Source organism: Pteronotus mesoamericanus, unplaced genomic scaffold (assembly GCF_021234165.1).
Source record: "Pteronotus mesoamericanus isolate MK-2021 breed Mesoamerican mustached bat unplaced genomic scaffold, CSHL_Meso_final scaffold_99, whole genome shotgun sequence".
In the NCBI taxonomy this organism is placed as follows: Eukaryota; Metazoa; Chordata; class Mammalia; order Chiroptera; family Mormoopidae; genus Pteronotus; species Pteronotus mesoamericanus.
The window spans coordinates 13652986-13666471 of record NW_026555330.1 but is presented as its reverse complement, the minus strand read 5'-3'; the positions used below and the strand labels follow the sequence as shown (position 1 = coordinate 13666471).

At 49.0% G+C, this 13486-nt stretch overlaps 1 protein-coding gene across 1 annotated transcript in view; it reads right to left on the bottom strand.

Moving 5' to 3' along the window:
• DPYD (dihydropyrimidine dehydrogenase) overlaps positions 1-13486 on the bottom strand; it is a 527599-nt gene that overhangs the window by 286120 nt on the left and 227993 nt on the right. Inside the window, exon 11 of the mRNA XM_054564805.1 lies at positions 10913-11123. Within this exon, the coding sequence (XP_054420780.1) occupies positions 10913-11123 (211 nt within the window). The remainder of the gene's footprint in view (positions 1-10912; positions 11124-13486) is intronic.

Here is a 13486-nt window from a genome sequence, read left to right as displayed (position 1 = left end):
GATAAGGTTCGGTTGGGTTAGCTTGTGGAACTCAGGCAGCTGGAGAGCACCGGTTTAGCTCTCTTCCTCGGACGCTCAGGACAAGCGGGGACTCCTGAGCCAAGCACGAAAGATGGACATCAGTAGCCGCCCACGGCAGCTGCGTCTGTTTCGCTTGTAGCCTCTGGGGAGTCTCACTCTCATTTCCTAAACTGACCAGCTAATCAATTTGGAATTAACACTGCCCAAGCACTTCACCTTGATTTGCTTATTTCTCTGCAATCATTCCATCTATTTAAAACTCTAAACCCCTTGAAGATTTGATTTCATTTTATCTGCAAGAGACCTCCTCCAGGAGGCCGGTGTCCTTGAAGGAAATACGTGGGGATTGTTTTCAGATTCTCTGTTGGGTTCCCAAATGCTGCACTTTGATTTGCTTATTTATATTCAATGATGCCATCTACTTAAGACTACAAACTCCTTGTAGGAATAGATCATCCTTTAATCTGATTTGGACCATAATCATCATGATTCTATGCACATTTGGTTGCTTAATACTTCTTGATAATTAGGAGGCAGTGAGAAAGTAGAAAGGCTACTGAAATATTTTATATTGACTTCTCAGTGAAAGAACTTTCCAGAATGCTGAATGAGATCATGAAGTGATATAAATAATTACAGAAAGGAGTTAAGAAAAATGTTTAATATAAGATTCCCCACTGGCTGCATTTAAAGCCTGAATAAAAACAGTAGTAAATTATACGACTTGCAAAGACAATATTATTAAAATATAAGCGAATCCTGAAAAATATTTTAATTAACAAAATAAATCACATGGAAAAGATTCCCTAACTAGAGCTTCAGAAGTCAGTCTGTGTGCGTCTGACGCTGCCCTGACTAATTACGGACCCATGTAATGTGTGTTCAATTTGGGCTTATTTAAATACCAGAGATGCTCATTAGCTGCAGTCTATCTGTGAAGCTTCAGTAAACAGTTTAATGGTTTTTATGTTTAACCAATTTCATAAGTTCCTGTAATTTTAGCTTTAGCAGCTCATTAATGTTATTTTTTGATATCCATCTTACGGCTCTTTTTTTCCCCAGTCGACGGCTGTAGGCATACTTCAGTGCAACCTTAAATCATATAGCAGGATGTCTTCCAAACAGTTTTCGTACACAAGCAAACGCACAATTCAGAAACAGAGCTTCTTCGCCCAGAGCACCAGGCGCACTGCCCCGTGGACATGGAGCTCGTCTGGGGCTGGCGAAGGCTGCGTGCCGAGGGCGCAGAGCGGCAGCAATGGCCCCGTCATCGGGGACCTGCACAAGCGCGGGCTGGCTCTGGACAGGGCAGCGCACGGAGTGTCTCTTGCGAGCCTCACAGAAGAGGTACATTTCAATCTTGTAACTGAGGAAACTGAGACCGAGGCAAGCGACGAGGTCACGTGCATGCTTCGGTTTTGAACCCACCTACAAATCAGCCGCAGGTGAGCCTGGCGTAAGGCCTGGGGTCCTTGGGGGGCACTCAGAGATACACGGCCAGCCTTCCGGACAGGGCCCTGCCTCTGCAATTAGACCCAGTCATGCGGATGCACAAAGGTCCTGGGGAAGAACAGAAGTCCGGCACCAACAGAGTCCACGGCCCGTTGTTGCACGTGCCAGCAGGCACGACCTGAACTAAGGCCGGTGTCGGGGGATCGCCAGGGTCACTTGCGAATCAAACTATTCCTGAGTCACACAAGCCAGGAGGAGAACATCTCAACAAATGTCAAACACATGTAAGAGAAAGCTGAGGCAGGCGCCGAGGTTTGGTGAAGAGGTGGCATTTGCAGGAGAAAGAGGAGGAGGAAGGCGAAGGAAAGGGTCCGGGAGAGAGGACCTGCGTGCGCCGGCCCGGGCGGGAGCTCCGCAGCGCCTGACGCCAGAGTCCTCTCTGGGCCCGCGGAGTCTGCACGGCGCGGAGACCCTCTGCTCACTGAACGCCTGCCCTCCCCGTGCCCCACAGACTGTCCTCCGCCCCTTCGAGGTCCAGCCCCCACCGGCCCTGCGTAGCACAGGGCGGCAGAGGCCCCGGCGGCCGGGCGGCCTGGAGGCTCCTGTACACACGAGGTTAAATTTGCTTTTCTCCTCTTACTCTGTCTTGTGTTAACCAGCAGACCAGCCAAAGAAGCTAGAAGGTAGAAAATTTCCTGTCCCTGCAAATCATGCACCCATTCATCAGGGACACTTGGATGTGTGCCGGGCACTTGGGATGAAAACATAAACTATCCCATCGAGCCTTTGTCCCTGCAATTAGAATATGCAAGATGCACAGAGTGAACCTGGAGGGCAGCGGGGGCCAGGGAGGAGACGCACGCGCTGTCACCTGTCCCCTCTGTGTGTGAGGGGAGCACGTCTGAGCGCCAGGCCCCTTCCGGCTTCCAGTACCCGCCAGCTCGGGGATCCAGTCCCAAGACCCTAGCCTGGCCCTGCAAACGTCCCGAGAGGCAGCAACGCTACGTTCTCTGCCCCGACTCTGTCCCTCGAGGCGAGCCCTGTGGGGCAGCCGCGCCGTGTGCACCTGGCGCGTTCGTGGACAGGACGAGCTCCCTGCCCCGTGCCCTCTGCTCCCATGCGTCCTCATCTCTGTCACAAAGGCCACCGGACCACCGCCTCCACACAGCCTCCCTCCACTCCTGCTGCTGGAAGCATGGCCAGACCCAGTGTGACACTCGCCGTTTGCCTGTTGCTCCTCAAGTCCCTTTCTACCTAGAGGCCTTGTCACTCAGAGGCACTCCACCCCCCACCCCCGCCGACAGGGAGCACGTTTTCCTTGCTGCGTACCCAGAACCTGCCACAGAACCTTGTGTGCTTAACACCGAAGGGAAGCACGGAAATACGGTCCCGCACATTATGGGGGAGGGCAGACAGAAGGCTGTCACGACTAAGTGAAGGGACTGACTTCAGTCCCACCCTGAGGGGACTGTGCGAGGCCACAGGTTGCGAGGGACACAATGCCCCGGAGGTGCCCCCGGTCGCTGGGCAGCAGCGCCAGGACACAGGGCCGCACGACGCCCAGGGAACTGCCAGTGCGCCTTCCTGCAGGCCCGGAGCACCACACAGGACGCCGGCGCTCCTGCGTGCACTTGCATGGGAGAAAATGGTATGTAAGTCAAAGTCCTCTGTAAACACTTAAAGAGCTTCTTCCTAATTTAAAAATATTAGAAGTACAGCTAGTATGGAACAAAGGTGGGCACTGGAAAACATCGGGCCCTCTAAGGCTTGGGGGGAGGGATTGAGCCCCAGACGGATGTTAGAGTAGGATGTCTAGGAAGTCACTTTGTATATTACACTGGAATTGGGCAGCTTCTGTATTTGGGGGATAGCTATTAAATATGACTCAATGTAATCTTCCAACTTATACAATTATAACACACCTCTATGAAGGTCAATGTGTAATTTAACCAAAGACTGTCTTAAATACTTATAGTGTTATTTTTATCTTGCACTTTGAGCCAAGAACACAAATGCAAGTCATCAACAAAAATAACGTGCAACACAAAATACATTGCTACTGAGGCCATTAGTATAAAATCTACATTATTACTTGATAACTTTCCCAGATTCTGTATCCTGACCTTTCGTCTCACAGCAGCTCAGGGCCGTGTGCGCGTCACAGGCGTGTTTGGGTGCGGCACGCTGACCGTGCCCTGTAAGCTCAGCAATGGTTGGGAGACGAAGGGAACTGGCCACGGTCAACAGCGCTCAGGAGAGCTCTGCCTCTCACGGCACGCGGAGCAACGTTGGCTGTGCTCTCTGATTTCTGTTCCCTGAAACAATTATGCCATTTTCCCATCTTCCCTCTTCCTTCCCCAGCAACACTTAAACCATGCCGCGGCTCTGCAGCTTGTGTGTAATCTTTGATTTGATGGAAAACCACTGATTTACCCGCCGTCTCCCTGTAAGAATGCACAGGATATCAACCACCAGCGAAACCTGAAGAATAAAGATAAGGGAAGGCGCAGAGCAGGGCTATTCACCGGGGAAACAAGCCTATTCCTATGCAGCTATTAGAGGGAAGTAAAATAATTACAGAAATACCATGTTGTGCTTCAGACGGACGTCTAGGCGGTTCTAAGTGATGTGATGCTGATTCCGAATCACTTTCAACACTGTTATCAGTGCCACCGCCCTCCTCATCCTCTCCACCCTGTGGAAATAATTTCAAAGAAGAGCTGTGCAGAGATTCCATTATTTTGGGTGGTTATTCTGCAGAAATGCCAGTACGTGTATGGAATTCCACCACGTCGCCCTCACTCTGCACAGTCTACTTCAGAAAAACAATAAATCTTTTCAGCCAGAAAAAGAATCTGAGAGTTAGGACAATTTTAAAGAAAATATGTACAGTTTTACTATGGGGTTCCTGAGAACGGCTCTTGCCCAAAACAGAATTAGAAGCAAAGCGGTGTACAGAAAAGACTAAAAGGTCCATGCTCAACTTGGGGCCAACAACACAAAGGTTCCCTCGACGTGTTGCTACTTGGGCACCAGGAAACAAAGCGGGAGCCTGGGGACCACAGAGCTATGGACAATGTCTGTTCTTGACACGCTGTTCCCTTCATGATACTGGCTGCCAGAGAAGCAGCAGTGACTAAAACTGACGTTTCCTCTTCGTAACTGGGCAGGCCAGGTGCTTCTGGGTTTCCAGAAGAAACGCCACATTTCTCGTACTTTGAAGAAGCTACTTAAACCCTTGGGTACAGTGGCTCCCTCTCATTAATTTAATCAATGATGAGCCACCCTTCTAGGCATGCGGTTGTGACGGGGAGAAGACAGAAAAGTGACGTGGAATGGCTACCCATGCCTGCTTCCGATCACTCCGTGTTTTCTTAGCTCCAGGCCCGCGTCGGGCTGTGCGATGGACAGGCAGGTTCAAGGGCAACGCACCACTGTTTCCCGCAGCCCCGTCCCGCACACTGCCTGTGCGAGCAGCAGTTTCTGCGCACGGACACCTGGTCAGGCGCCGGCCTATGCTCCGTGTTCACCCTCTTCTCGAACCTGGGGCAATCCCGGGCACCTGACCCATGGAATGTCCTGACTCCGAGGGTGCCTCCCTAGACTCACCGCCAGGGCCGGAGAGGGACCCTTCACCGCCCTCCCCCTTGAACTGGCTTCCCTGAAACCCGACACTCCTGCCCCAGGGCCTACAGCGCTGGAGCTGCCCACTGAGCAGGGGGGGGCCGGCACCTGCCACCCGCGAGGGGGTGGGGACGCTCCCTGACTTGGGCATTCAGCCCCACACACTTCAGAAGCCAAGCACCGGTTTCTAAGTGCAGCTGTTTCATCCCACAATCTTCACACACTGAAAAACGCAAACTGATTTTTCTCAAAAGTCCTCTCTACGTCTTCCTGAAAATCCAAACAAGCAGTCATCTCAGAATAAACATACAAAAAACGGGGCCCGTTTTCTCCATTTTTAAGTTATTGAAAACAAAGTTATTTTAAAATTCTTTGCTCTTTAAATACCTGAGTTGTGAAAACTCAAAATGGAGATTTGTGAACCCTAAATATTAGTGCAAGGAAATCCCTTCTGCTGGTGTGAAAACATCAGAGTTAGTAATGAAACACTTTTAAAATATACAGTACAGCTACAAATTGAGCAAACTTTTGTCTGCAAATAAAAATAAACATACGAAACCTTCTCTCATGTAAAAAACAGTACGTGTAGGAACATTTGCTTCGCTTATTTATGAAGACACGTTGACAGGGCCTGTCAGCCCCAGAAGAACAAAGCCCGGGTGTTCAGACGCTTCTCTTCCTGGACCGCACTACCACCCTCAGAAGGGTGTACTAGCGCCCAATTTCACTGCTAAAATGTGGTTTTGTTACACAAGGATAATAACATCTGAAGCCATGCGCCAGGCACATAGCTAAGTGCTTTACCGCTGTCCCCAGTTAGCTTGTCACTGTCAGCCAGAGTCACCCCCGGAGACGACAAGGAGCGCGAAACCCTGGGTGCCTGGGGACTGGGGCCCCTGTGGCGCCGCCTCGTTTCTAAGCTGCTGCCCCAGACAGATTCTAATCAGTGCAATATTTATTGGATTATAAAGAATGCAACAATTCATGCCAACGCAGGAAAAAATTCAGTAGCCACAGAAAAACTGAACTGGTTTTTATATTTTCTAACAAAGATAAACCCAACCTACCCCAGAGTAGGAAAACAGTAACTTGGTGCAAAAAAATTAGTGATGTAACGAGAGTCAAGTCAAGGCGAGCGCACAGACAGGCACTCTGCACCCATCTGTGCTGGGCGGACCGGCTTCCGGGAAGGGTGCAACGTCGGCCTTTGGCGGGTTTGCAGTCTGATTGGAAGGTGAACTCAACAGGCTCCAGAGGATCGAAGAACCCCGGTCTTTTTGAAGGGGGTGTTTTCGGAGAAGCTGGGGCTCTGCAGTGCCTTCCCACAGTCACCTGAAGGCGCAGAGACGCACCGGACTGCCACCGCCATCCCTAGGAGTGAGCAGACAGCGCTGGCTGTCACTGCCCCCGTGGGAGAAATGCGGTGGTGGGGCCAGGAAAAATGGTCACGTGGTCCCCTCATCGAGCCCAAACCGGCAGAAAAGACGGGCGCACTTTGCAGCCCGCAGTTAGGTTCCAAGAAGGGGAGGGAGAAACACGCGAGCGGCCTCTGGAAGCTGCCGCTGGCCAGAAAGAGAGAGACTGGGAGGGAGAATTCAAATGTCGGCGCGGGACAGGGGACGGGGCTTCCTATATCACAAAACACATATTTTTAAAGTAAATGGAGGATTTTAAGTTTCCAGGGAAGGGCAATATTTGTGGAGCAGCAATGCCTATGAGAAGTATCTCGTGTATAATTTACTGACTGCCTTTAATATCAGTCTTGAGCAATAAAACCCCAACTGAATGTGATTCGGAACCTTACATACTTATAGGGAATGGATGAGAACTTTTAGAGGAGGAACCACTTTGAGTTTCCCACAGGAAAGATATGAAACAAGGTTAAGGCTTCATTACATCCATCAAACGAGAAATCAGGCACCACAGTGAAGGCAGGGTTCAAGACAGCAGTTAATGAGGGACTCGCTTAAATTGTGTTCATCACAAGCGCACATACATTCCACGCACAGGAATGTGGGATGTGTAGTCTTTTGTTCGTATTTTCCACTCACTGCTATGATCCAAAAAAAGAGATAGGAATAAAGGAGATTTGGGTAAAATAATGATGATTACTTACTATTAGCTTCAGTGGCACTGAAATTATTACAACTTTAATCCAAGGATATCATCCAAATGTGTTTTATAAATTTCATATATGTATCTTTTCTATAAGGTGTTGAGGCATATAATATTTCTATGATAGGAAATGTATACAATAGATATACTGGGTGTTTAATACTATAAAAAAGTTATTTTACATTCTTCTTTGTGAAGCACACAAAGTAAGGATCTTACAGAAGTAATGTAGTATATCAGAGTAAAAACTGAGATTGAAAACTTAATTTCCTTCATATTCCCAAATTTAGATTACTCTTAAAATATGTAATTGATATAATTAAGACACTACAAGAATTTTCATTTAAAATGATATTACAGTCAAAGACTGTTGAGAATTTGAATTATCACTCTACTCGATATGTCCTCCGTCACGTCTGTCACTCCTTGAATTTTCCGGCAGACATCGATGCGCGGCATCTGTCAAGCGCCCTGAGTGGCCGCGGCAGAATCCCCCGGGGCTAGACGCTGGGAAGCGCAGCTCCACAGGAAACAGTGGAGAACGAAGCGGGATGCGCAGCGTGCGTCGAGCCTCTCCCTGAGGGGTCCAAGGGGCGCGCACTAGGGACACCAGGAGTGGGACCGTCATCCTGTGGCATCGGGTAACATCAGTGCCTTCACTGACGTGAAAGCGCGGCATACGGAGTGGGAATGGGGGGGGCGACACTGGGACCTGGAGAGCTACAGAGGCATGTACAACCCTGACGGACGGGACACGCCTCAGGGCGACCTGCCGGGCCAGCCCCCGGCCCCCGCCCTGCTTCGCAACTCCCTCTACAGGCATCCTCTGCCTGGTGGGACGGCGATCTCTTCCCAGGCCTGCCTCCCAGCCAGTCTGGGGCCTTGGGCGTACCAGGCACGCCTCCCCGTCCTCAGCCTTCCCGGGACCCAGCGAGCCCCCAGCACTCCCCAGAGGCGCGGTAAACGTTTCCCACGGGTGCCCGTCCAAACCCGGGAGGGACTGTCTCCTGAGGCGCGGGATGACCGCGGCCGCTCCGTGGCACACGGAAGCTGTTCATTAAACATTTCCTCTGAGAGCGAACGTGTGAATGGGGCCGTCAGTTCACTGAGGGAGCGAATGTATTTAGATGAGAAAATGCGCAACTTTGAGTTCCGGAAAGTGCTAAAAGGTAGTACACTAGGGGATGAAAAGCAGTCAGCGCCGCGCTTGGAGAGAGAAGGCAAGGAAACGGAGAGTCAGAAGGGTGCGCTGCGGGCTCCTTTGCAGAGCACTCGGCTCGGTTTCATTCTCACTCTGACCACAGTCCTGAGAGGTTGGGGGAGGAGGCATTATTAGGTTGGTTTGTTTCTTTATATACAAAGGACAAAGCAGGGGCTCAGAGAGGTTAAGTGACTTGGAAGAGAGCATTTCCAACAGAAAGAGGTTTAACATCGTCAAATGCAGAAAACAGCGCAGGAACTGAAAAGACGTCACTGAGGCTGCCACGCAGGCCTCTGGGGTCAGTGAGGCAGGGCAGGGGCGCGTGGGGCAGGGCGGGCAGGGCGGCGCTTTGAGGGAGAGCTTTGTCAGATAAAGAAATTAAATCACACAGCATCACATGTGACCGCCACCAAGGTGTCCCCCGGGAGTCCCAGGGCGCAGGCCTCAGGAGGGGACAGGCTCTGGGCGGAAGAGGGACAGCAGGGGTGTGTCCTCCTCTCGCCCAAGCAGGCAGCTTGGCTCCATGCAATCTGCCACTGTACCTCTTCGGTGCACGCACGCCCAGTGTTCTGGCGTGGCCGTTGTTACTGTAAGACTTTAAATGCCCCTTGAGTAAACACTGGTTCCCTCCACCCCTTTCTTCAGTGTCTTCCGTGTACAACCCAGTGTGAAATACTCAGCAGGGGCGGAGGCAGGAACGGAGCCTCACGCTCCGTCAGCTTCCTCTCCTGAGCGGGCAGCCCGGCCCAGGCATGCGGGGGCAGGGCCCTGGACATGCGGGGGGTTCTGCTCGAGGGTAACTTTTCCAGGCAGTTTGTTATTCCAAGTCAGGCAGGGAGGGGACCAAGAAAAATAAAAAGGAACATTAAAAGGCCTCTTGCCTTGACTTCTCTAAATCTCAAGTGCGAAGGGGTCAGTGTTATACATTTGAAACAGCAAGAAACAGAACTAAGTTCTAGGATAAAATGCACAAGTTTAAATTCTGGGATTACTTTGTCAAATAAAAAGGAAGAGGTCAAGTTTTCTTCTACTTCATATTTGAAACACTAAATCTCTCTCTCTCTCTTTCACACACACACACACACGCTTAGCAAAATGACACCTGAGATGGCAAAAGCTGTTTTTTATGATTTCCTGAGTCACATTTACTTAGGTTTGCTTAGGAAAAGATACATTTTTCTTAATATGAGAGTTGTCAGTTGTGGACCATAAATTTAGATGGGTAAGCTCAATTACTGTTTGATAGGTGAACCATCAACAGACTTGCTGGTTAAACATGATTCAACTTTTACTCAGTTTTTGGTGATGTGAGGACCAGGAAGAACTACGATGTTTTAGGTAATAGAATGCAATTTTCACATAGCTTTTTTTCTTTTCCTTTCTGAACCCAGTTAATGAATAAACAAACCACACTGTGGCTGTGTCTGCTTGTCACATAGACATCTAGATGAAAAGTGACAAATTCAGGCCATCATCCAGCTATTTGAAAACATTTATCTTGATGACATTAAACATCTGGAAGTTTCCAGATACCAGGATGTCTGATGTCTTGCAGATAAAGTATCTGGAGGCCTGGTCAATTTTTTTTTACTTATCAGTTTCACACATTTGCATGCCGGCATCTCTCTCCATCTCAGACGCTAAGGTAATTTCAGCAAAAGGCTCAGGCAGGAGGCCGCAGACAGCAGGCATCGGGGGCCTGGATTTTTGGTTGCTGTTGCTGTTCTTGATGAATCTCTGACTAAGAGAAGCATCTTCCTTTTATTTTCCTTTCAGTAAATAAAACAGCTAACCATCATTTCAACAGCGTGTGGCAGCCGGTAAAGGGCTCACAAAATGAAGGCATTTAGGTACCAAAACCCCCATCGGCATCTGCCCAAGACCCATCGTGCGTGGGCAACATAACCCAGAATGCTCTTTGCTGATCAGCTCACCGTCCGGTTCCAACGCTACACAAAACACTGTCTTTGCTGGTCACCGTTTTTAAAGCTTTTTTTCCCCCGTCGCATACCAATTTATGCCATGCAGGTGCAATAACTCGAGTTCAAACTTCCGAATGTGACGTTTCTAGTGGCGGCGGGACACGAGGAGAGCACGAGCCACAAACTCTCTCCCTACCTACTCGGTGGCCCCGAACGGGTCCGAGTCACCGGAGACCGGCTGTTACAGCTTCTCTGTCCCACTCCCTTACTCCGAGTCTTGTGGAAGAAAAAGCCACTCTCATTGAAGAAACGAAGAGAATGTTTTAACAAAACAGAATAATATGTACTTTGATTATCGGCTCAAAAGGAAGATTAATGTTCTTTTCAAATCCCACACTTTAAAAATAATCCTGTATAATAACATTAAATACCATTTCTAAAACTCTTCAATCAAGATGGCTTGCATTCCCTACCAGAAGAAGGAAGTAAACATGAAGGCACAAAACAACTCGTTGAAAGCTGGAAACTACTAACACAGCAGACGATCACGAGACACGTCTGGCTGCCCACACGCTACCTGCGGAGTCCTGCAGGACGGAGCCGAAGGCGCTGATCACCATATCCGCTTTTAGCTGGACCCTCTGGTCCTCGTCTTCGCTCCAGTTCCCGGCTTCGTCTTGCTCCGTCCGAACAAACTGCATCGCCGCAATCCTACCGCCTTTGACTATAACCTTCCGTGGGGACAGGAAAGGCAAAAATTCACATTTTTCTTCCTTAGCAAGCTCCATCTAAAACAAAACAGAGCAGAACAAAAACTTGAAAGTGTTTGACATGGATTTTGCATTCAAATTGTACGATCTCCCCGAATCCATACCACGGCAGGTCTCCGGCTCCCCTCCCCCACCGCTCATCCCCCAGCTGTCGGTGCCCCTGGCAGTGAGGCTGATTCCAACAGAGAAAGGTGGTCCACAGGGCGAAGGGCAAAAAAGGAAAAAGAAAATAGGGAAGACCAAGGGTGAGTCCTGGATGCCCCTTTAATTTCCTACAAAATAAAAATGCATGATTTCTGGACGGCAAATGATTCCTTAAGTAACTGAAGTTATAGAACACATGCGGCCCCTGTATATACGACGCTTCCTGTAACAGCTCTGTCACATCATGTAACGCAGCGCCTCACGGCTCATCGACATAAACCAGCTCATTTTGTTCCAAAAATGTCAAGCCGTGCCGAACGTGAACGGTGACGCCACCCTGGCGGAGCGAGGACGCCAGGCGTTCACGGTCGGAGCACAGCAGCGCGCGGCTCTTCCCGCGGAGGCCGAGGCACAGCCCGCACTGGGCCGGCCGTGCGCGTCGGCCCACGGCTGGGGCGCGCCGCGGCGGCGTTTCGTCCCGCATTACTTCTGCGCATTAATACTTAGATTGCATGTATTATTGTATGTAGATAATCTTATACTTTTTGAAAAACAGCATTAAGTGGTGAAACAAAAATTGGACACTCTAAACAAAACTTTTAAAAATATGAAATAAAGATGAGCGATGACTGAATGTGTGAGAACGCATCGAGAGTATTCCCGCCGTGGCTCCGACTGCCGACACGAACAGGAAGAAGCGGCTCCCCAGCGCCTCCCAGCCCCCCTCGGAGCCCCCCTCGCACCAGGACCCGCGACCCACAGGCACACACCGCCCTTGTGCCCGCCGCCTGCAGCGCGCAGAGCGGGGCGCTGTGCATGCTGGCCCCACGGAGGTTACTCCGAATCTCTGCTTTTCAAGTTAAAGGGATGTTCTTTACTCTCCAAATAGGCCAGGTCAGACTGTCGGCCAGCAGACATAGATCCCACTGCTCCTTTCTCTTTTGCTATTAAGTAGCTAGCTTTTCCATTTTACACCGAGGAGGAAAAAATCTTAAAGATAGGGAGATCTCATTTGAACATATCTATTTATTTGGAAAGTATTGATATTGGGAAAAGAAAAACTGAGATAAGATTTATCTTAGGAAATAGAGAAATATTAGGAAACTAAAAATACAAGGTAGCTGAAGTCATCTGTCAAGTAAGGGATCTTTTCAGTTACGTGTGGACTACAGAGAAATTTAGTTTCACTATTTAAGAAATCTATCTAGTAAGACAATAACAATAATAATACTTATATAGCAAAGATTCTTCTAAGTGCTTTATGTGTAATTCCTTGTAACCTTTACACAGAAAATATGATCATTATGGATTACTTTTTGAAGTATTTGGCTTTGAACCAGCTCTTCCTCTGTCGTGGCTCAGAAGGTTGCTAACACACTAGAGTAACAGGTTTGTCACCCAAACTCCGGCGTGCCGATGCGCGCTGGCCCCACAACTGGCCCCACGCAGGGAAAAAGCACCGTTTCCTCCCTCCGGAACAGAAGCCAAGGCTCAGAGAGACCAAAGACCTATTGAAGGGTGACAGAGCTTGGCTACAGCTCTGACACAGGTGAAACAAGCCCTACGCAGTATTCATTCTGTCCAACAACGGCGATTCTGGAATATTTGAAAGAATGAGACCCTGTGTAGTTCTAGTTGCCGACTCTCACAACAAGGCTGATTGAACAGGAAAGAATCTAGTCAAAAGCAAATCAAAGGCCAAGTTTGCAGGACAGAAGTGCACCCACTGGGGAGAGTTTAGAGGTCACTATAAAATCATGAAATACAGGAGCGAGGGATGGACTTACGAACCCAATATTGTAAATGTGTTAATTAAGGTTCCTGGAGTCCAGAGAAAGGGTTAGGTTAGAACAAAGAGCACATCTCCAGAAAGTGTCTCATAGAGGCAGAGAGTCCACTGTCTCAGGATATACAGGTGGAAATTAAAATAGAATGCAAAAATTTATTTCTTAGACTGCAAACTCCTCCCCAAAACTGTTTAAGTTTGGAAAGGATATCTTATTTTAACTTTCTCACCCCATTGTCCAGAAATGATATTCAAAGATTTAACAAATAACAAGTATAAGAAGATGAACATTTGGGCAGATACCTGCCAAATCACAATCTACTCCAGCCAGTGTGCCTCAGGGATGGACATCAAGTGAACTTCAACCCTAGTGGTGTCCATCAAAATGACTGGCACATGGTAGGGAGACCTGGAATAACATTCTGTTTCCCAGGATGAATGACTCAGGAAA